The 23,497-nt window shown below is 42.3% G+C and overlaps 1 protein-coding gene across 11 annotated transcripts in view; it reads left to right on the top strand.

Annotated features, from left to right (window-relative positions):
* Positions 1-22,671, top strand: part of TCF7L2 (transcription factor 7 like 2) — a 170,119-nt gene extending 147,448 nt beyond the window's left edge. For 2 of the 11 annotated variants that reach the window (XM_059476597.1, XM_059476596.1), the window contains exons 7-13: positions 1,414-1,500; positions 7,316-7,441; positions 8,096-8,255; positions 8,983-9,090; positions 13,902-13,950; positions 14,497-14,547; positions 21,328-21,652. In XM_059476597.1, coding sequence (XP_059332580.1) covers positions 1,414-1,500; positions 7,316-7,441; positions 8,096-8,255; positions 8,983-9,090; positions 13,902-13,950; positions 14,497-14,547; positions 21,328-21,407 — 661 coding nt within the window. In that variant the 3' untranslated portion in view covers positions 21,408-21,652. Of the gene's footprint in view, positions 1-1,413; positions 1,501-7,300; positions 7,442-8,095; positions 8,256-8,982; positions 9,091-13,901; positions 13,951-14,496; positions 14,548-15,701; positions 15,775-16,372; positions 16,446-21,327 lie in introns of all 11 variants that reach the window. The other 9 variants (XM_059476599.1, XM_059476598.1, XM_059476589.1 and 6 more) reach the window with 8 other exon arrangements.
* The last annotated feature ends 826 nt before the right edge of the window (positions 22,672-23,497 follow it).

Here is a 23,497-nt window from a genome sequence, read left to right as displayed (position 1 = left end):
ATGTCCATCACCTCTCTGCTGAATGTTGCTTCTCCAGAAGAGCACATCATGAGCAGAAGAAAAAACCAAAGCATTGCTCCCTGAAATCTGAAATTCCTCCTAGTTTGTGGTGGTTTACCTTTTCTAAAAGACACCCTGAACAATTGTAGACTGCATGTGAGCTCCTTAGTTCAAATTTGCACAGCAATAGCCTCAACATTTCAAACAAATACACTCAGCTAGTGCCAAAAGTCAGTGACATGAAAGACATGAGGGTGCAGGGAAGAAACTCTTCAGTGTCCCTGGCCTATACCCCATTGCTCATGTGGGTGTCTGTACTGTGCAGACACAGGTTTGTCCTCCTTGCACCTCATGCCATGGCTGCCAAAGCACACGGATGATGCCACGTGTAGCCAGTTTCACCAGATGGATGCTAATGCCACCTCTGTCTCTGGACAACTCTGCCATCCCCACTGTTTTAGAACAAGTCAACACCATGGTGTGCTTGCCTACCCACAGCTCTTACAGCTTCCCCCAGTGATTTTTGGTGAGAGGTGACACCATCACATAGGCTTTTGCTCTGGGAGAGCGGCACGGCCAACTTCACAGAAGTAACCCCAAGTTTTTCATTTCCCCTCTCCTTGCCACTTGCACTTCACCATCAACTTCCCAACCCATCTGTCCTCCACTGGCCTGCATGTTCCTGGCATAGCACCTTCTCCGAAAGCATCCTGCCCAGTCAGATGATGTATTTGAAGGACAGATGAAACGAGCTAGCCAGCACAGACAAACCTCCATCAGAAAAAGTTGTGTGTCTTTCATGAGGATGCTGTTTTGCATGTTGCTGTATTTTTTAATTATTGTAATGAGGTGTGATTGTCTATTGGTTACCCACAATACTTCTTGGGGACTCTCCCCCGGTAACTCTTGTCAACACTTGTTAATCTGACAAAAGGCTACAAATTAAGCTCTGTTAATTTAATGTTTTCTCACCGAGATCTAAATACCGAAAGAGGCCCAAAGCGCAACTGAAGTCCTTTGATTCACTGTACTTTATTTTGGTATAAATTTACATTCATTATTGTTTTCCTTTGGATGTGTAGCCCTCAATTAGTGTGATGGCTCCATTAAAGCAAGCGAGACTTCGCCTTTAATTATTACAACAAAACACCTAGTTTCAGCTTGGGGAGAGGGTCTCTATTGACATAAGCAGAGGTTATAAAATTTAATTAGCCATTCCTATCAGATTTATGGCATTCAAATTGTTCTGTGTTTCTTTCCTTTGATCCTTGCTGTACAATCCCCAAGATTTTTGTTCTGATCAAATGAGAATAAAGCTTACTGTGCAGAGAGAAGTTTTTTGTTGTTCTTTTTTTTTTTTTTTAAGCCCTTTTTTCCTTTCTCTCATTCCCTCTCTCCCTTCTTTTTTGCCAGGCAAGGTCAGCCAGTGTACCCAATCACGACAGGGGGTTTCCGCCACCCCTACCCAACAGCTCTGACCGTCAATGCTTCCATGTCAAGGTGAGTTCAAATGCTGAGGTCCTAAATCAAGAGCAAATGTAGCTCCTCCTCCCACTCTGTAGGAGAGCATTTCATCTAGGCAGCAGATTCCTGAAAGCACTTGAGTTAAACATCCATCCTTAGCTTTTTGGTGGGGTGGAGGAGAGGGCGAGGCCTACCTTCCCATGTGAGGAGAAGGTGGTGTCCTGATGCTGTCATTGGGCCTCAAACATTTGCCTTAGAGGGAGAGGTGGAGGAGTGAGAAGCCACCTTTGAAAGCCAAACTAAATGAAAGAGCTGGGAGAGGGTAATGTTGAAAAAGCAGGGATGAGAAGTGGTGATAGCCTTTGCTTTCCTGGTGGCCAGCAGCCAGAGCGGCGCTGTGTGCGCGGGAGGGGAGGCTCAGGAGGGAGGAGGACTGCTCTTCAGCAGAGTTGGGAGGAAGGTTATTGTGCTGTATTTTCCCCTCCCAAAGCTCCAAACACTAATAGTCAACATAAAAGGGCCTGCCTGACCCTCAAAAGCTTTAGAAGTATATATTTCTCCCCCTCCCTACCTCCAATTAATTCCATCTAATTTTCCAGGGGCTGCTAGTTTTATTTACAAACTGGTTGGCAGCACTATGTTTAAGTAATCAGTAATTGCTCCTAATGATAGTTTTATTTTCTGTTCATCTGATTTTCAGCCTGGTTAATTAAATCGGTGGAAGTTTAGACTTTCCTGATGGGCTGAAACAGCTAATCCATTTTGATGATGGCACATAATTAAATTAGCATGCATTACATAGCAAGGTTCCACATCTCTTCCCTGCTCTGTCCCTTCCTCTCCATCTCTGCAGTTTAATATGTGAGCACTGGTGCATAGATGATCTAAGGAGGAAAAGACTGGTGAGGGCTGGGGGGAAGCACACCTCATTGAGAAGTGGAAATCTGTACCTAGGGCTCGTGAATGAATGGGTGGGAAAACAGTGTGGTGTGTGCTTTAGATAAGTAAACAAAAAACTGAACATTTAAATTAAAATGCTGTCCCAGCAAATAGACAACTGGAATATCAACTTAAAAAAAAGGGTAGTCCCAGACCAGAAAAAAAATACTAGGCTGGGGAGAGAGCTGCAAATTTAAACAATGGTTCCCTCCCCCTGTTTAATCTTTTTTAATATCTATAAAAGACTTGCGGGCATGGTGTGAGGCAAAGTAGAGCTTGATTTAGTTTAATTATTATTAGAGAGGCTAGTCATTTGAGGGAGGGGGGAGATGTGGAAGCAGGGGGGGCTATATTCCCAAGATAGACTTTATGAAAGGTATCTAGTTAAAAAGAGTACACAGCAAATTAAATACATTATTGTGGTAATGGGACGACAGAAGTAGAGGTCTATTATACTTATGGCAGTTATAGGAAATGTAGGCTCCTTGCCCTGTTCTAGCACATCCTTTGATATTCATTCCATTCAGCAGCAGGGCCAGGACTTCTCAGAATTAAGTGATGGGTCATTATACTTTAAACACCATGGAGAAGCCTAGATTGGCAATTAAACAGCACTTGCTGACACTCGCTTGTGCCACCCTGTGACCCCCTTTAGATTGAGTTGTTGGAGCTCGGGGCCCTCAGCCTGCTAAATTGGTAGCAGGCACTTCTCCTGACGAGGGCTGGCTCTGAAATCTGCCGGCTTCAAAGGGAGCAAGATCATGTATAAACCATAATGTGGGTGCACCGTGGCTCAAAAAATAAGGCAGGAATAGATGAAATGTTACAAGTGCAAGGGGAAAATGAGAGAATAATGACAAATCTAATGCAACTCAAAGCAGAATTGTTGCACAGAAAAATGCATCCCACTGCTTGTGCATAAAATCAAGGCAGGCAGATGACATCCAGTTAACAGAAACATGTCAACAGTGAAGTAAAGTGAGAGTGAGTAAGAGAGAAGCCCCTGAGACAGCCAGGAACAAAAAATTAGTTGTCCTTAACAAGTTAAGACTCATCATTATATTCTGGCTTGGAGCCATAAAAGGAGACAGTAGTGTATAATGAGCTGCTTAGAATTTTTAGGGTGTTTATTGCAATTCATGGAATACTTGTCTAGAGAAAAAAAATCTGGTGAATGTCTTAGGCGAAGGTGAGGGGTGTGCACATACACAGGGAGCCTTTCTTTTTTGTCTCTGACAGAAGCCCATGCGTGTGCACGTGCTCAGGCACACGTGCAGGGGGATGAATTGATTTAAGGTGTTTACCCTTTGTTTTCAGCCCAGAAACTTCTCCTCTGGTTTCCCCTAGATGGGAGCACCCTCTGTGCTCTCATACATGGTTTCATGTATGTTTTCCCACGTCAGCCTGGGCTCAGCAGGGGACAGCCCTTGTCCAGGTGTCTGGTGTGGTCAGGAGATTGCTGGTGATGCCCATGCTGGCCTCCAGACATGCTGGCCCTGTGCAGCTGCCCTGCAGGGCCCTGCTGCAAGCCCCTGCTGCAAACCTTGCCTTTGCTGTGCTGGCTGTGCAGTGAAGTCAGCACAGACCTCAAACCTCACCCCTCCATCCACAGTTTTCCAGTGCCTGCCTTCAGAAATAGTTCCCATCTTTGCCTGCATTATGGTGTAGATCTTTGGAGCCTGTAGTGCTTCCCAACCTTTAGTTCCCTAAGCTTAGAAATTGCTGGTTATTAGTTTAAGTGTGCTTATGAATAGTTTATAAAAGGTTAAGGGTGACTAATAGTGATTTTTCATAAATTGTTTAGACTATTAAGGTAGTATTTTTTACCAGTTACAACTCTTAGTTGTTACTTGTAGCCTTGCCACACTCACGTTGTATGCCTGTAGTACGCCTGTAAGATCTCTTAATCCTTCATTACCCCTCTGTAATATGCCTTTAAGGTAAAATGAGACAGGGCTAACTGAATGATGGGCAAACAGTGGACCCACTATGAAAAAACAACTGCTGTGAGAGGAAATCAGGAAATAATTTAGCAGAATTACACCAGACAAACACTGCACAGCAGTTAAGTGGTGGCAGTGGAAAATACCTTCTGTAATTGAAATTTCAGGGGAAATTCACTTTTGCTGAATGTAATTACTGAAGTTGGAGTGTAGCCAGGAAGTTAAAAATTAACACCCTTCCCCTGCTCATATTGCCATGTGAGTGGCCGTCTACATGGAAATGAGCAGGCACTCAGATCTTGGGCTGGACTCTCATCCCACCAGTGGAAGTCCATGGGATTGTGAGAGCAACTTTGTGTTCTGGAGCACGTTTTTATAGCCCTAAATATAGGAAGGGGTGTGTAAGTCCAATAGGCAGCCTTGTGGATTGGACAGATTCAGTAAGAAAAAGTGAATGGTCATTGGTAATGAACACAGCACTTCCTCGTGGAAACTGCAACCCTGAAAATAACCACTGAGCTGCAGCTGCCTGTTGATGAAGGTTGCTGTCTCTGGAGTTTAGAGCCCAGTGAGTAAAATATCCCAGCTGAGGTCAGTGGACGCTTTGCCATCCTTCAGGCTTTCACACAATGTGGGCATGCTGTGCTCTGCATTTAGATTTTTAGATTTTCTCCCTGCTGGTACATGCCCACCACACTTCATGCTGAGCCCTCGTGTCAGACCAGAAGAGCTCTTCCTGCCTGCTCTCTGAAGGAAGGCTTTTCATCTCCATCTTCATCCTTCATTGTCCCTTTGTCTCTGGCCTAGCCAGCCCAAGCAGCATAGTCCTCTCTGAAACACAAGGTCTTGCCTAGGACAGTCCCTTGATAGGATGTGCCTCAACCTTTTATCACTGTGCTTAGACTGTGTTCAGCAAGGTCAGGTTTTTTACCACCACTTTTATTTTTGATCATGTTTGTTAGTTATTTTTTTAAAAAAAATCCAGCTCATACTGCCAGTTTTTATTTCATTGTACCGTGTCTGAAGGTCCCAGGTGTGTGTGAACAAATTTTAGATAAGTCCAATCAAAATACATACACATGGACGTAGAGAAAGAATAGAAAAAATTAATACAAAGGCCCAGTTTGTGTCTTGCTGAGGGTGAGCAGTTCTGCGGCAGAACTGGGACAAGGATGCCAGTCTCCTTTGCAGCCTCGACATTGTCTTTTGTTCTGACCTGCCATGAACCAAACCATATCCTCAAATGTGTGCTTCTCTCCCAGCTACTTTTGTCAGAGAGTGGGAAGGCACTTGGACAACCCACTTGGCGATTTGTGTCCGTGAGTCTTTAGCAGAAGTAGGAATGACCATTTTGCTGCCCATTCTCCTCTTCCCTTGCCATCCCACCTTCCTGTCTCCCTTCTCTCCGTGCCTTTGTTCATGAAGAACTGCAATTCTCTACAACTTGAACAATTTCACATTCTCCCTGTCAGTCCTTGCTCTTCCCACCACTGCCTTCAAAGACAAAATAGTTCTGTCTAATCACCCTGAGTACTACCGGCTGATAGACAAAAGATCCTCAGAGCTTGTAGTGGACAGTGCTCTTGTTCATGAAAGTACTTCTGTGTCATCTTGTGAATGTAGAGAATGTCTAGGCAGTCATGGGGGATGGTATTGTTAAGCTTGGCATTGGGATTTATAAGAGGGGAGAGAAAAAGATAACCCCACTATATTTCTGATGCTTATATACGACGATATCCATGGTATATGACCCCATTTAAAATCCTGTTGGATAGAAAAAATCATTCTATATTGATGATAGAAGAAATAATTACTTATCTCATTGAGTGTTCCATAATCTTGGGTTGTTTTACTTGGATCAGATTGTTCAAAATCTGGAATGAGAGTGGGGATTTGCAGTGAGAAAAGCCCTTGCCAGATCACTTTAATTTTGGCGTTTTGAGGAAAGTTACTTCTGAAACATAATTTTAGGCTAGAACCCATTCCTTGGAAACCTGTTGACTTCAGTGGGGGAAGGCAGTCAGTCATGCTGTGCTTTCTTTATTTACTGCAAAGCCTTTCTGCGACTGTTGAGAAACAATGATATAAGTCAATCCTGCTTTGGAGAATTTTGTTCATTTTTGTTCATTGGGAATTTTGTTAATTTCTCTTATATTTCATAAAATGTAAAAAGTCTGACTGATTGTGCCATGTTTGTGCTGTGATCCCGACCAAGCAATTAGATTCATGCAGAAGGATTGCATATCCCTCTGAATCCACTTGCAGGACCGGGATCTGTCCATGTATATGACCATAAACCATAAAGCTGGCAACATTTTTTTCTCTTTAGAAAGGCTAGATTGTTAAAGCCTTTCTAGGTTACTTAAATGGTTCAAAAATTCCACAATCTTCCACCTTCTGTTAAAGCAGTGTGGCTCAGAGATTTATTAGACACAAATAAATATTTTTCTTTCGCTCCATCAACAAAATGTAGCTAATGAGGCATCTATAAATATTATCAAAAATGCATCTAGAATGTGTTGGCATTAATATTTTATTTTGCTGTCAATATAGAATAAAAGATGTCATCCTAAATTCACAACATGATTCAAAACTATAAAAATTGATTCCTTGGCTGCCACACATAATTTCTCAGCAAAGAAATGGACTGGTGGATTTTTTTTCAGGTAGCTGAAATTCCACCTTCATGCAAGTTCATCCAGTTGAATTCGCCTTTTGTTAATGTTAAAAATCATGATGTCTCGTGTCAGTAATGATAATGAAGGGGAAGATTGGCTTTAATGACATTAGAAGAGTCATTATGTTTAATTTATTGCTAATTAATGCTGCCAGCTTTCATATGCTTTGTCTAGCTGTCATGTGCTTGTTATATGCCAGTTGTTTTTTTTTTATTTTATTAATGTGTGTACACATCCCTCCCCATTCATTCATTTTTATTCTGACAATTTACACAGCTTTCTCTCCTCTAGGTTTCCTCCACACATGGTCCCGCCACACCATAGTTTACACACAACTGGAATTCCTCATCCGGCCATAGTCACACCAACAGTCAAACAGGAATCTTCCCAGAGCGACGTCGGCTCACTCCACAGCTCGTAAGTTGTTGCTTCCCCTGTCTTCTCTTTGGGATACTCAAAGCATCCCCTGTGCATGTGTGGCTTGTAAAAAGGCTTGGGTTTGTGATGTTTTTTGCTGTGAAATGTCATAGGCAATTAGTTACTAATTTCACCTGTTTCAACGAAGAAGTGGAATTTTCTTGATTGAGATTCAAGTTTCTTGACTAGTTTCTCTATTACTCAGTGTCTAGTTTGAAGCCTTGAGATAACAGATGCACCACAGGAGACAAAAAAACTAAGCATAAATGGCTTCTTCAAAGCTTCAGAGAGCTGGTATCAAGTTTAGGTTTGAACTGACGAGAGCCCATTGATAAAGAGGTGTAATTATTGCCTCTACTGTCATGCTCAAGCTCTCCCTGTAAGCCCATTTTTCTGGGGCCCATGTCCTTCCAAGATTCTTGTAGGGGCTCAGAGGGTACTTGGTGGTGTTGCATAAACGTGAGGTGAGTTTTCTTGTAGTGCTTTTAAGACTGTTGCCATACAGCAGCCAGGGTGAAGGGTCTAGAGAACCTTCTGGTCCTCTTCCTAGAGATTGCCGAGGATTGTTGCTAGAGAGAATGAGGGGATTAATTTAATAAACTCACAAGGGGTTCTCACTGTGAGGTCTCTGTCTGTTCTATCTTTACTCTTCAGAAAACATCAGGACTCCAAAAAAGAAGAAGAGAAAAAGAAGCCACACATAAAGAAACCTCTTAATGCATTTATGTTGTATATGAAGGAAATGAGAGCAAAAGTTGTAGCAGAATGCACATTGAAAGAGAGCGCAGCCATCAACCAAATCCTCGGTCGAAGGGTAGGTAACAAGGGACAGGCACAAGCAGGGCCTGAAACTGGGGAGGATTCACACCTTCTGAATCCCTGTGTTTTTCTGCCATTGTGAAAATGGATAGGGGAATTGCTAAATCAAAGGCCTTTGTTTTTTAGTTTTTGCAGGCACTTCTTTCCAGTGGGGTCATTCATGGGGAAGAGGAGAAGTTAATTAACAGCAGTGTTATTTCAGTATCATTTCCATGACCGGCTGATGAAAAAATCTTAAGATTTTTATTTTGGCCTAAGATAGGCAGAAAAGTAAATGGGAAATGAAAAACCTTTGAGTACAGCACCAGTATCAGCACCTGTGAGAGCTAAAAGAGGAGAGGAAGTGCCGGTGGGGGAGACACCTCCAAAGCTGGAACTGAGTTCTGGCTCAGGACAAGTGGTTCAGCTTCTGGACCATCTTCCCTGCTGTCTTGTTTTTGTTTAGATTTCTTAATTCTCCTCTCTCAACAGGAGACAAAGGGGTTGAGTGCATGTAAATGATTAGTTGTGGTTCAGTTCATTTAACTGCAGTTATAATCTAGAGCTGTAAATAAAATATGAATGTCAGCATGCCAGATCATCTGTTTTTATCTCTTTTTTGTGAAAATCAATTTTAACTGTATCTATATGTATAAATAACACACTTTGCTGTTAATATGCTTAAAAAAACCCCCAACCACTAGTGCTTTTTATTTTGTCTTTTTGTCTTTTCTCCACCCCAGTGGCACGCGTTATCCAGAGAAGAGCAAGCGAAATACTATGAACTAGCAAGGAAGGAGCGACAGCTTCACATGCAGCTGTACCCGGGCTGGTCTGCACGGGATAACTATGTAGGTTCCTATGTGGGTGGAAACTTTGAGTAGTAGAGCTTGTAGAAATGTCTGTGTGACCTGCTGAGCTATGACCATGCATTGCACACAAGCACTGCATGGAAAGTCTCAGACCCCAATGTGGTAACGACAACAGGCACTTCCCTTGGTGATACTGAAACTGCTGGGGGGTAATTCCCACTTGGAAGAGGCTTCCTGGCTGGGACTAGTGTGGGGTTAGAATTTGAGGATAACAGTAGAGCTCTGTGAAAAAAGTCTTCCCTTCACTTTTACCAGCATCTGGAAATGCTGTTTGGTTTGCTGGTCATTTTGAATTTCATTTTTTAAAACGAAATTTAAAATGCCCCTTGTTTGCTCCTCTCCTTTCCACCAAAAGAGATAAATAATTAGTGTATTGTGCTTATGTGTGTGAGAGTGTAGTGGGAAGTGGAAGAATGACTTATCCTAGCTTCAGAGAAGGACTGGCAAAACCAAAAGCATTATATTTCTGAAAGTCTTACTCTCAAGTGGTTAAATGAATTATTCCACACTCCATAGTTGTGTATTTTGTTTATGTTTTATTTTTCATACCCATATTACCTTTCTTTCCCCCCCCCCCACCCTCCTAATTTTTTAAAAAATATATTGGAATTCATGATCAATTCATGGATTGTTTTAAAATTGATTCTTCCCCCTACTTTTCAGAAAGCCTGTTTTTGAGTTAAAAGTGCTAGCTACTATTTTTTGTCTGTTAAAAAGCATAAGGGCAGCTTTATAACCCTTATACTAAATAGCTCCTTCCATGAAGGGTAAGTGGTGCAGATGGTAATAAGTGTTTGCAAGCCTAAGCCCATAAATTCTTGACAGATTTGTGGATTGGTGAGAGCTCTAAACCCTTTTTAATAGGATTATAGCAGCATCTTTATTTTTTTTTAAAGTTAAATAAAAATCACCTAAAACTCTCAAGGTCTGTAATTCTGTAATAAACCCTGTTCTCTGCCTTCTAGTCACACTTCCCTGCAGGTTTGGGGACCAACAGCTCTAAGATTGATGCCAGTTTTGAATAGAGTTACACCTTACAGTTTTGCTGAAGTCTGTCTTTTCCATCCTCATCAAAATCACTGCCTGTTTTACCAGAAATATTCTGTTTTGCTGTATATGACAATACTTGCCTCTGTGAATCTGCATTTTTAAATGTATGGGTGGGAGGAAGCCTGTTCAGAGTCTGCAGTGAAGCCAGGACAAGCAGCAGCAGCTCTTTACACTCTTCTGCCATTTCAGTGGTGGAGAATACACATGCTCACTTATTTAGCAATATGTACTTAGGGACAATTTTTCAAATCCTTCTGTCTTCTTGATAATTTTGTCTTTTCACCGGGCTCAGCTCTCCCTCCTTGGTCATTACAGGTATACCTGTGCGTGCTCAATTGTCCTTCTAGTTCAGAATATTCTTGATCCCGTGCCCCTCAGAGGAGACCTTTTTAAGTCTGATGAGGCACAGCTCCTGCTTAGCACATTTTCCTTCCCTTTTCAGCACAGTCTGGCCTGAGGCTGTCAGACCATAGGCTCGAGGTAGTTGCTCAGCACTGTGCAGTATCATCGTCTTGGGTGTTCAAAAGGGAGTCTGGGCTCGACTGAGGTTTCGGGAATGCTCATTCTGCACAGTGCCTGTGCCACCGACAGATGGGCATGTACAAAGCCTCAGTGTTTAGGACCTTTTACTTTTGTCCTCACTGTGTGAACACTGAGAAACCCTTTCTTCTCAAGCTAAAAAGGACAGGATGAGAAAGCCGGTGCTTTCCCAGCGGCTTGATGCTGTACCCCCAGGTGACCTTCAGGGGGAACCTTCCTGCCTGAGGAGAGCGTGGTACCTTTGCATCATCCGCAGGATTTATTTATGTCTCCTCTCCTGGTCCATTCACAGCTCTCCTGAGTGCCCCTCCTCCCTCAGCCGTTTGTAGGGTCTTGAGCCTTTCACACATCTAGCAGGGGAGCGACTTTGGGCTGCTTGAAGTGGTTAAATTGTTAAGCACCTCACATCAGGCTCAGGGATAAGGCCAGCTATAGCCCAAGTCTTCAGAGACAGGAGCAGTGCATTCAGGAAATGCAGCTTTCAGCCTCATGCCTTGTTGGTGTCACAAGGCACGTTGGCTCTTCCTGAGATCTGATGTGAGATGTTTAGCAGTGCTGAGTGCTGGACTCAGAAGTATGTAAGGGTCCAGTCACCTCACCCACTACTTGTCTAGAAAATTAGTACCCAAGAACTCTGCAGACCTATCAAAACCCATCTTAGCTTGGCACTGGAGAGGGAGCTATCAAAATTGTTAGCAGGTATTTAATCCATATTTACTCGCAGCATAAAAATTTGTATAGTATGACAACAGAAAATGTTACAATCTGCTGAAGTCTTGGGAGAATAATCTTAGACAAAGAAAAAATGGTGCCTTCTGCAGAGCACTTGAAAAACTGCCGCCACAGTTATTTCCTTAAATCCATATTAATTTAGCTACATAGTCTAATGTCCTCTTGTAGCCCAGAAATTAAACAAGCAAACCAGATTATTCTTCTCCCTGATGCTTTGAAAAGGGTGTAAAAAGTTGATGTGACATGTGTCCATTCTTTGTTAGGAAGGAAGAGTTTTAAAAGTTTGTGTTGAAAAAGAACGAGAAATTCCTGGTCCCTGGCTGACATTCCTGTAGATCAGCTGTTTTTAACAGATTGCTCCCTAATGGCATTACAGTACTTTAATACCTGGCTTGAAGAGCTTGTGAAAGGCAGGTGACTCCTGACCTTTGTTCTGGCTGGCCCTCGAGTGAAGAAGTTATAAGGTCTCAAATTGAAATAGCCCTTGAATTCCCAAATGTACTGCAAAAATTAAGCAAATTTGCCACAGATGCAGTCCGTTAATTATGCCAGTGGCCTCCTTGAGCTTAAATAAAAGTCAGGCTTATGATCTTGAGGCAGTTGTCTAGTTTTGGTTACACTGTTGAAAACTGGAAAAAATTCAGTGATTTTTTGCAGAGTTACTGTCAATCTAGATCAATATAGATGGAGAAGAGTCTGAGCCTCTTGCATCTTTATGTGATACATGGATTTCAAGATACCATGCTTTTCCCTATTCTGTTCTCAGGGAGCTTTGGGAGCAATGCTGGTCTGCCTTATCTGCCTGTCACGTTAGACTTATGGCTGCTCTAGCAACTGACAACTTCCATATCCCAAAAAATTACCTCAGAAGTGTCAGAGATTATTTGTCATCAGCAATGAGGCTGCAGGATTATGTGCCTGCTGTTTAAAGTTCCTTTGAGGTGGACAGTTCACACTGCTATTTCTATCTCCAGAAAAATCTCATAAACCTGGACAACAGGATGGCAGTTTACAACCCTGAGCAAGCACGGGGAATGAGTGCAGAAACCCTGTGCCTCAAGGCCAGCTTTGTGGAGGAAAAACAGGACAATGACAGATCAATGTCCTACATTCACGTTGGAGGAATTTTTTACTAATACATTCCAGGAAATCTATCATAGGGAGCATCCCAAGTGTGCATGTGCCACGCTGAAGTCCATCTTAACCGTGTATCTGGAATCCATCTACTGAGATAGATGCCCACTGTGGGGGAGAACCTCTTGGGTTTCCCAGATACATCCAACCCTTCAAAAGTTCTGTGAGATTCGTCCTTCCAAGATATGTTTGTTGCCCCTTGACCACAAGGGACTGCTGCTCTGAGGTCTTCTCACCAACTGCACTTGCTACCATGTCTTCAAAGCCAGGAATTTTTGTGCTGTTCACAGCTGACATTGCTGGCCTAAAGCTGTTGCTTTTAGCATTTGGAGAGCTGTGAAAATGAAATTACTCTGTTGCCTACACTGGCCTTGTTGTACTAGTCTCCAAACCCTGTACCTCACTGTTAGAGGAGTTTTCTTGGAAAAATAGCTTTTCTCTTTTGAGCTGTGCTTATTACTTCATATTTTTTCTATTGGAAAGCAATTACTGTTTTTCCACAGAAGCTGGGCTCCCAGTTGTCCTCTCCCACACTTTTGGAGAGAAACAGAACAGGCTTTTCCCCCTCCAGTCAAAAACTGCAACAAATTTCATCATCTTGTGGTGCAGCATTTGGGAAAGGGATAGAGTTTAGCAAAATATTACTGGTTGTTTCCTTGTGATAGAAGAAAATGTGGGAAGGGTCTTGGCTATGTCTGGATTTTTTTTTTTCTTGTCCTGGCATTGCTTTCTAGGTTGTCAGTGCAACTTTAAAACTGCAGGTTAGGATACAGTCATTACTGTGGACTTCCTTGTCTGCTTGAATGCTTGGGGTTTAGTGCTGAGGAACTCCAGGAGCTCAGTCTGACCTCACTCTCCCCTCTCTATTCTCCCTCTCCTTCCCCTCCCTGTCCCACCAGTACATGACCACAAATGATTTCTGAAACTTCTGCATGCAGGAGCGTACACATGTGAGATGTTTTTGGCTTCGTGATGATCTTAGCTCAAAAGCAGCATCTTGCAAATCATTCTGCCCTCACCTCAGCTGCCGATGGCCTTGGCGGCTGTTTGTACTGGGTGGGCAGCAGTGAGGCTGTCTGAAAAGTCACTGGGTGGGCAGCAGTGAAGCTGTCTGAAAAGTCACTGGGTGGGCAGGCAGAGTCAATCCTGGGGTGCAGTATCTCCTTGGGACCCCCCAAAGTTCCCTGCACAGGGGGTGAGCTAGTGTCACACTTCAGTGCTCCCCCTTGGGAGCTTCCTGCTCCAGCTGCAGCCTCATTACTCCGTGCCCTCTTGTAAGGACACTTCTTTGGGGCTTAATTCTAATCCTTCTCCTTTGTGTATGTTTTCTGCAGGGAAAGAAGAAGAAGAGGAAAAGGGATAAGCAGCCAGGAGAGACCAATGGTAAGTAAAGATAAGTCTAAACCTCTTGCTTAGTAGAAGTGTGGCAGTCCTGGTGTGACCCTTGTAGGTACGGGGGAGGTGGGCACAGGTCTCCTGGCCTCAGGGGAGCCAGTCCCTATGCTAGACAGCTTTTTTTTTTAAATGCACTCCAATAATTCCCGCGTTACCGCCCTTCTAAACCTAGTAACCCAGCCATTGCATGTCAGAGCCTCCTCCTCCTCGCGCGGCACGGCCGGGTTTGTCCGCGTGGCTGCCGAGGCCGTAGCGCAGAGCCGTAGCTGGAATGCCTGGGCCGTGGTTTATCAGCCGTGCGCTTCCCGCGCGCGCGTGTGTGTGTGTCCGTGTGCGTGCGCTGTTAATTTGGGCTGTCCCTGGATGTCCTGATGCATGCCTTACAGTGGTAAATCGCACCCATCTTAAATTAAGGAGGTTTGCCATTCTATATAGGAAATTAGAAATACTGCATAGGCAATCTCATAGTCGATCTTGAAGAAGCCCTAACTTAGTTTTTTTGAAGCCTTTGTATAATTTGTTCTTTTTTTTCAGAACACAGCGAATGTTTCCTAAATCCTTGCCTTTCACTTCCTCCGATTACAGGTGCTAACGTCATTTTGAGTCATTTAAAATAGTTTATAAACTGCTTTTTAATTTTTTTTCCTGCCATTATAGATTTTAACATTAAACACTTATGACATTAAGAAAAAAATACCATCCACACGTTTTGATAGTATTTATTATCTATATATCTTTATATCTATTATGTTTGATAGTATTTTTTAATTTTGTTTTTTGTTTTTGTAACAATTGCTATTAAAACAGTAATACAGTAAAAATAACGCAAGAGTTGTACTAACTGTGCAAATTGAATATGCAGTATTTCTTTAAAGAGACTGATAAAGAATGGAAGCAAGTCAGTAATGAACCTCCTTAATCTAATGGCATTTTTCATGGCTCCCACTAAGTCTTCTCACATTAGCATGCATACGCATTTTTTATTATTATTTTAGTTTTGTATCTTTTTTTTTCCTTTCTGCTCAAGCCTGTTCATTGCAATTCACTAGCTGTACTAACTCAGCACCTTGCCATGCTTTACATTTTATTTTCTGGCTGATACTAACATACTCATTCCGCAGTCTGCTTATTCTTATCCATTCTTTTAAATACAAATTAATGAAAACAAGTAAATTGAATGTTATTCCAAAAGCTGCATTATCCCAGGAGATATAATTTCTTTTTTTTCCTTTCTTTTTTTTTTTTCTCTTATTTTGTATCTGAGTTGAAGAAAAAAGCATGTTCAGGATCTAACTTCCATACTCAGCTTCTTTTCTTCCTTTTCCCCCCCTCTTAAAAAAAAAAAAAAAACAAACAAAAAAGAAACCCCAGCCCAAATCAATCTTGCCTGAAACATCCTGCTAGACCAACCACAAAGACTTTCCTCTACCTGCTCTCTTAAAAGGGAAAGAAACAGTCCTTTATAAAGGGATACTGCAGCTTTAATTGCAACAGCTAATCTCAAGAGTTGAATAAAAATGTAATTATCACTTTTTTTAACTTTTAAATCAAAAGTCAATATTTGCAATTAATAACAAGGACATTGATTTTTATTCCCTTTTTTATTTTTATTTTTTCCTTATTTTTACCTTTCTCTTTTTTCTCCCCTTTTCTCTCTTCCTCTCTCTCTCACTCCCCCCTCTCCCCTTTTCTTTTTTTCCTCTCTCCCTTTTCTGCTCGCTTTTCTTGAACTCATTCAGACCTGAGCGCTCCTAAGAAATGCCGAGCGCGCTTTGGCCTTGATCAACAGAATAACTGGTGCGGCCCCTGCAGGTGTGTATAGTTTTCCCAGACTCGCTATGGCTGATTTGCAGCTGGTTTATTTGGTACTTTCCCCTTTTTTTTCCTGCCTTGTTGCTTTGTAGCTCTGTATTGTGATCTAGAAGACACAAGGGAGTGGGACACTGCCATCAGTAATCATCTCTCCGAAAGGGTTTTGCTTTTTTTTTTCCTTTGTTGGTTGGTTGGTTTTTTTTTTTTTTTTTTTTTGCCTTCCTCTTTGCTGCTGCTAGCCAAAAACCCACTGTAAAACAGCATCAACCTTAAGCCCATCTGATCCGTGGCCCAACCACGCTCCTGCCTTCCAAGCCTCCACCCAAGGACAGTGGCTCCCAAAGCCCTTGATAACGCGGCACCGAGTGCGGTACCCACACCACACAGGCTCGTGGCTGTGTCGGAGATTTTTTTTTTTGGTTTTCCTTTGGCTCATTGTGAAAGTCCTGTTTTCCTTCCTGCCCTTGGTACGAGGGGAGATTACCAAATAAAGCGGAGGTGATTGCAAGCTGAACGTAGCTGTAGCTGAGATGACGCAGACCAAATGAGCTCTATCCACCATTGTGTTGTATTTTTTGTGTTTACCTTATGCTAACAGATGCAAATACTCCAAAGAAGTGTCGGGCATTGTTCGGGCTTGACCGACAGAGTTTATGGTGCAAACCATGCAGGTATAAAACTACCCATTAGGCCTTTGGGGAAATAAAAGCAATCTGTCCTCTTAGTGCATTTGTGTGATTTTATTTTTTTAATCTTTTTTCCCCACTCCCCACCTTTCTCTCTCCCACAGCATCAATTGCTAATAATCTTTGATCTTTGGAATTTCTTGCTAATTTAATGCCATTTTCTCTCTTTCTTTACCAATAACCTCTCCCTGGTGGTAGAACTGGGAACAAGAAAACTCAAAGTCCTTAAACCTGGCTTTTTTTTTGGCGATTTTTTGCCATTTTTTCCAGATTGTCAGCGAAATTAATGTTTAGGTGGACATTTATATTTTATCTTTCATTTGGGTCTATGTCCCCTACCTGCAGAAGCTTTTTAAAAAAGGTTCTGGGATCTGCAGTACTAGTGGTTTTTTTGTTATTCGAGATGTAAAAGCCAGTGTTTACAGCTTATATTGTATCTTTTGGTATTATCTGAAAAATTAAAACAGCTACCTGTTGGCTACTATGCCTCTGTAAGGTTTATGTAGATATAATTTTTTAAATTATCCGAAATCTTTTTTCCTAATCCCAAAAATATATTTTTTCTTAAATTTTATCCCAACAAGTGAGCTGTAAACGTCTGAGCTCTAGACAAAACTAATTACAACTTTAGTAGCACAGTTTCCAGCATTAAAAGGAGTTGAAAGACATCAGAGAGCCCAAATTCCGGCAGCCCATGTTCTACTGGAGTTTAATTCCATGTGTAACTCAGTACGTACTTCTTTCTTGGTGGAGGGATACCGAGTAGTTCTTTTCTCATTCCTTTTTCCTTATATGATCGCATTTGGTTAAATTTGTTGTTTCTTTATTCTGATACAAGCAGTCTTTGAATTTGGAATATTATGATGGTAGGTATTTCAACCCAAACCACACTCTGTGTGTAGTGATTCCTCTCCCACATTTTCCCCTCTTACTCATGCCAGTCCCATGTGCTCCATCTCATTTAGAACGTAGCTCAGATGTCCATCGTATTTTGTGTATGCACGCAGTCTTGTCTGTGCTTAGTGTCCAGGACTGAGGGTGGTGGTTTGTGTCAGTGTACCAGAGGAGGCACCAGAAATGCCTCCTGCAGGTTGTGTGTTGTCCCATTTGAGGCATGGTATTATGGGGTGCTGGGTGTTAGATATCAGTACCAGGACATGTGTTAAACAAGCTGGGAAAGCAGCAGTTCTGTAGTGCTTGGAGGGAGAAGGGTTTAGTCCAGAAGAGCTGTGTAGCTACTTCACTGTGTCAGGAGTTTCATGCTAGCCAAGGACTGCAGTGCTGTGTTTAGTTAGGCTCTGTTCTGTGGTTACTTTGCTGCACACTATCAGCAGATATTTGTGTAGTCTAGAGATAGAGTATGTGAAGCATGTCAGGCTCTGCATGCCAAGTACCAGAACTGGGGGCACATCGTGTTTGTGTTGCTTTATCTTTTCCTGGCTGCTTAAGTAAGCAACATACCTTTAAAACTACATTTTATCAGCAAGGAAACTTTTTATTTGGTCTGTACAGTGCTTAGGTTACATGTGAAGCATAAACCCTCTCTTAACTTATACCAGATTTTGGTCAGAAGTCTTTTCAGTGCATCAGGGACAACTTCAGTGGTATAGCTGATAGTTCTGGATTACTGATTCAGAGTCAGCTGCTTTTTTTTATTTTGGTTTGGTTTCTTGTTTTGTTTTGTTTTTTCATGCATGGAGGCATTTTACCACTAGGTATTGGAGCATTTCTCTCCTAGTTCTGGTCCTAACCATTATAACATTGCATTTGCTAGCATGGTAGCATTCTGTAGTACACCTTAGGTAGGTGCTAAAGATGTGCAGTTTGCTACTGTGGTGAAAACTGAGACATCTTTGCCCGCAGCAACTGAATAAACCCTTGCACTCTTCTGTGGCTTTCACTCATAGCAATTGCAGCATTACAGGTTTCCTGGTGTTATTCCAGGGCTAGTTTCAAAAGCAGCAAAAGTGGTTTCAGGTCTGTTGTGTTTGCTCTACTGAGGTAGCAAGTTAACACTTTCAGAGCAATGCACCAGTGAATAATCCGCATTAGTGCTTCTGAGGGGGCAATATGTAGTATTTTTGTTCCAACCTTTTGAAGAGCAAAATTAAGGCACAAGTAGTTCCTTAGATTTTTGCTTATTCCCCCTCACCAGAGCTGCCTGGTGGTCTTCATGTCTGCTAAAATCAGGCTTGCATGGTTTGGGGGTTTGCCCTCTGGACCTTTTGTCCCACTTAACCCTGACAGGTACATGAGCACAGGTAACCATGGTGTGATTGGCACAGATTGCAGAAATATCTCCCCCCTTGAGCCATCATGATTTAAGTAAATATTATTTTCAGACTACTGAGTGGCCACACTATTAAAGAGTTTGGCAAAAGAAGTAATATGCTCCCTTAATCCTAGTCAAAAGAAAATTACTTCAGGTAGCAGAGCAATGTTTTTTTTTTTTAAAGGTTGTTAGCTCTGCAGTGTCAGAAAGTCAGGTAAACCTGGTTTAAAGCTGCTTTGCCATGGGAGCTCTTTCTTTCAGGCCACAGAACATAAATAATATTAAAAAGAAATCTGAAAGGCTGGCATACTAGATTCAAACTGCCTCCAGTTCAATAAGTTACTGCCCTGTAGGTTCAGAGCAGTCCAGTTAAAGGACTTTTGGACCCCCATCAATGAGGCAGGTGGAGCTTGGGTCTCTGCTTGCAAGTAATTTTAATTTGGGGATGGAAAGGGAGTCCTGCAGTCTCCAGATTGTAAGAGCTCATCTTTCCTTACACAAGGAGGATTGGTGAGCTTCGTGGAGCTTAACTGTCCTGCTTTGCCACTGGAGCTGTACAGAAGGTCCAGACAGGAACTGTGCCCCTGGTAGTGCTGCATAGCTAAAGTAGGAAGCAGTGAGAGAGGAGAGGGGAGAGCAGAGCAGAACTGTCCTTAGCCAAGAGCCAGATATCTCCAGTATTGTTTGTTGATGGTAGAAGAATTAACAAGGTCTGTTTTGAGCCCACCAAATTAATTTTTTTCCTGTCTTTTAACGTTGCTCTAATAAAGCATGGTTTACAGCCTTCACTTGCTGTCTTCTATCTTTCTTTCTTTCTTTTTAACATTTAAGATGCATGGTTGTCTTTAGTTTTTAGCATGTATTGATCTGCAGGCTAACGTGGTTAAAACTCTAATAGCCCTAACCCCTTACCTTGCCATGTGGCACATGGAGCAGAATCTGAGGGATGTCACAGCACTGGGCCCTCACTGAAGCTGGTGAAAGATGGGGTACTGGGTTTGTTGTTCCCTTCCTGGCTATGGGAGATGATAGTTTTAACTCCAGGATCAAGGTAGTGTGGTCTCCTTTGCAAATGAGAAGCATTTCATTGCCTCGAGGGTGGAGCTTGGTTTAATGCCATACCTAGGGGAGAACACTGGTGACCAGCAGCGGAACTGGGGCACCTCCTGGAGGGCGGAATGTCCCCTGGTGACACTCAGCTGCTGTGCCACGCTCAGGCACTCCCTCTGATGGAGTTGCAGAGCTGGGGTGATCAACTGGAGAGGGAGAGCAACCTCCTCCTTCACGTTGGTGGCTTTGTGCAGCTTAGCTGAGCATCCAAAGTTCTCATGGCAGAGCTGCTCTAGACAGACTTTGTCCTATGCCTTGGGCTGTGACAGCACTTCAGCACCTCCCTTGGGAAGTGTGATTGTGGATCAGGGGGCTGAAGAGCCAGCATGCTTAGGGTCAAGGTGGCCACTGGGCATCATTCTGCCAGATGCTGTGGTTGTTTGCCTCATTACTTCTGTCCTACTGCTAGAATTGTCCTGCACATACTTGGCAAGAGAGATGGTGTGAAACTGTCATCTGTTTTCATTGCTCCTTTACATTATCCAGTGGACAGAGGGAGGAGAAAAGATCTCTGTCGGGTCACTTATTTATTTGAAGATGAGCGGCTCTTGCGAGACTCTCACATGCCCTGGTGTGAAATTAAGATCCATGTTGCTCCTCACCTTTGTACCTGTCGTCGTGCTCTTCACCTACTGAAATTGGATCCCACCCTGGAGTTACATGGATGGCCTCTCAGAGGAAAATCCCCAAAATGCAGACAAGCAGCTTCCCAAATCTACCACTCTCCCCTAAAACAAAAAGTAAAACTGAGTCGATTTAAAGCCACAACCTGCAGGCCATACAACCAGTTATTCTTGTTATTTTGGATCATACTCTGTTTTTCCTGTTCTTTTCCTGTTTTTTTCTTCTGTTTGCTTTGTTTGTTCGTTTTGTTTTTATTTCCCCTCTCTCTCGTTCTTTCTGTTATATATCCCTTCTGTCTGACTGACATTTCTAGATTTGGTGTGGTTCTTAACAGAGGAGAAAGCAATGAGCAGTAGTTTGCAGCTGATCTTGCCTCCCAAGGGCAGGGCACCGTATGACACCACAGGCGATGCAGGTGTAGCTGTAGCCCCATTGAGTTGGACAGTGTTATGGGACATCTTGAGATACCATCAGCTATCCAGGGTTTTTATTTTAGGAGTATTAAACTACTTTTTAATATTTTTTTCCCATGTAGGAAAGTTTGTAGATTAGAACAGTGGGCTCCAAAACCCATTTATCTGGTTTTCTGATTATGAAAATAAGGAAAGGAGGCGGCCTGAAGAGGAGAGGGACGAAGAGACAATTAATTGGTGAATCCTTTCCAAATCTGTTAGCCGAGGGGAGATTCCCAAGCGGGTTTGGTGCTGAGGACACCCTGCCAGACCCCCAGGATGGCACGTGGGGCCAGGATGCCACCCATGCAGAGCCCAGAGTAGCTGGCTGATGGCTCTTTGCTGTAGATGACTGTCTCCATCAGCGTCTCTGCCCTTTATTCATGGAAAACTCTCTCCCTGTTTCTAGGAGAAAAAAAAAGTGCGTTCGCTACATACAAGGTGAAGGCAGCTGCGTCAGCCCACCCTCTTCAGATGGAAGCTTACTAGACTCTCCTCCGTCCTCCCCCGCCATGCTCGCCTCCCCCTCCAGAGACTCGAAACCACAGACTGAACAAACGCAACCCCTCTCGCTGTCATTGAAGCCCGACCCGCTGGCACACCTGGTGATGATGCCGCCGCCATCCTCGCTCGTGCTCGCTGAGAGTGCCGCGAGCAAGCCCGGCGCCCTGCCCGCCGCCAGCTGCCCCAACGGGGCCCTGGACCACCCGCCGGCCGCCCTCCCGCCGGCCGCCGCCGCATCCCTCGCACAGCCCTCGACGTCCTCCTTGCATTCCCACAGCTCGCTGCCGGGGACACAGCCCCAGCCGCTCTCCCTTGTAACGAAGTCCTTAGAATAGCTTTAGCCTCGTTAGCCCTTTCGGTTTCCTTTCGGGGGGGTTGAATTCTGTTGGTATTTGGGGTTTTGGTTCGTTTTTTTTTTTCCTTTTCTTTTTTTTTTTTTTTTCTTCTTGTTGTCGTCCACTGTTTGTCGTTGTTTCTCCGTTTCGTTTTTAATTTGTGCCATGTGGCTACATTAGTTGATGTTTTATCGAGTTCATTGGTCAATATTTGACCCATTCTTATTTCAATTTCTCCTTTTTAAATATGTAGATGAGAAAAGCCTCATGATTCTGCCAAAATTTTTATCAACAGCTGTTTAAAGTCTTTGTAGCGTTTAAAAAATATATATATATACATAATTGTTATGTAGTTCCAATAGCTTAGTTTTAAAGACTGATTTTAAAAATTAAAAAAAAAAAAAAGAAGCAATTTTGAAGCAGCCCTTGCCAGAGGCATTGGTTCTTTATTATTTGTATTAAATACGAGCTTGCGAACCAATCATTTTACATCTGGTTTTTAAACCTTTAAGGGCACAACGAATGCGGTGCCGCTACTACTTCTTTTTTTTTTCTTCCTTGTGTGAAACAACCTTTATTGTGATGTTACTTGTTATTGTTTAAATGTACAGAAACAAAGGGTTAAAAAATGTGTTAATATACCTTGTTCCATGGTGTTGTTCTTTTTGGGGGAGGGGACGCTACTCAACAATTAAAAATATCACAACGCTATTGGACCAGTAGTATTTATTGCTTTAGAAATTGCTTGTTGTATCTGTATGTTGTCCCTTTTTAAATGTTTTTTCTTCTTTTATTTTTTCCTTGAAACATTGTATAAAGGGGTTTTTTTTCCTTTAGTGTAAGCATCTTATATATAACAACTCATTTGTACAAGGTTTTTAAGTTTATATATAAATGTGTATATATATATTTTTTCCGGGATTTTGTTTTTGATTTGTTTTTGTGATTTTTTTTTTTTTTTTTTTTTTTTTTTTTTTTTTTTTTTTTTTTTTGCTATATGAAATACGGTTGCCACCAAATGGACATTCGCAGATGCATTTTTTCAAGGATCAATAGTGTAAAGAATGAAATTGCTTTAAAAGCCATTACACTCGAAAAGACTTGAAAATTTAGCAAGGGAATTTTTAGCAATGCTGTTTGAAAAATAGCAAGGTCCAAGTGTCTCCCGTTCAGAACTGCAGCTGAATCCCCTGCGACATTAGGACTGTAGGCTGTGTGCAAAATTTTTATGTGCCAAAATTCTCAGTGACTTTTAACTTTCTCCCGACAACTTTATTATTTTTTTTAATGCTGTAATTTTTTTGTTCATCATGTTTTGCTGTGATGTTACATAGGTAGATATATATGTAGTTTTAATGTCACCTATAACAGACGTGTTTGGTAGCAGATTGTCCGGAAAGCATTTAAAATGAAGAGGTATAAACCCTTAAGGGCCAAATTCTGTATATTAGATTATTCATAAAAGGAAAATCAGACTGCCACTTTTATGTACACTTACTACATACAGGTAGGTAGCAAACTTAAAACAAAAAAAAAAAACCTAGGCATGTTGATGTTGCAAAAAACGCTGTATAAAGCTGAAAAATTGTTCATCTGTTCATTCAGTGCCATTGTAGTTGACATGAAGCGATTGTAAAACTGTCTCAGATTTTTCTCTGGTTTATTAAGATGCTAACTATAACATTTTTTGTGAATACTTTGAATGTTTCCTAACAGTTGTGATGTTACTGTTCCGTTTTA

Source organism: Ammospiza nelsoni, chromosome 8, assembly GCF_027579445.1.
Source record: "Ammospiza nelsoni isolate bAmmNel1 chromosome 8, bAmmNel1.pri, whole genome shotgun sequence".
NCBI classification, from domain to species: domain Eukaryota; kingdom Metazoa; phylum Chordata; class Aves; order Passeriformes; family Passerellidae; genus Ammospiza; species Ammospiza nelsoni.
This window is presented reverse-complemented; position numbering and strand designations above follow the sequence as displayed.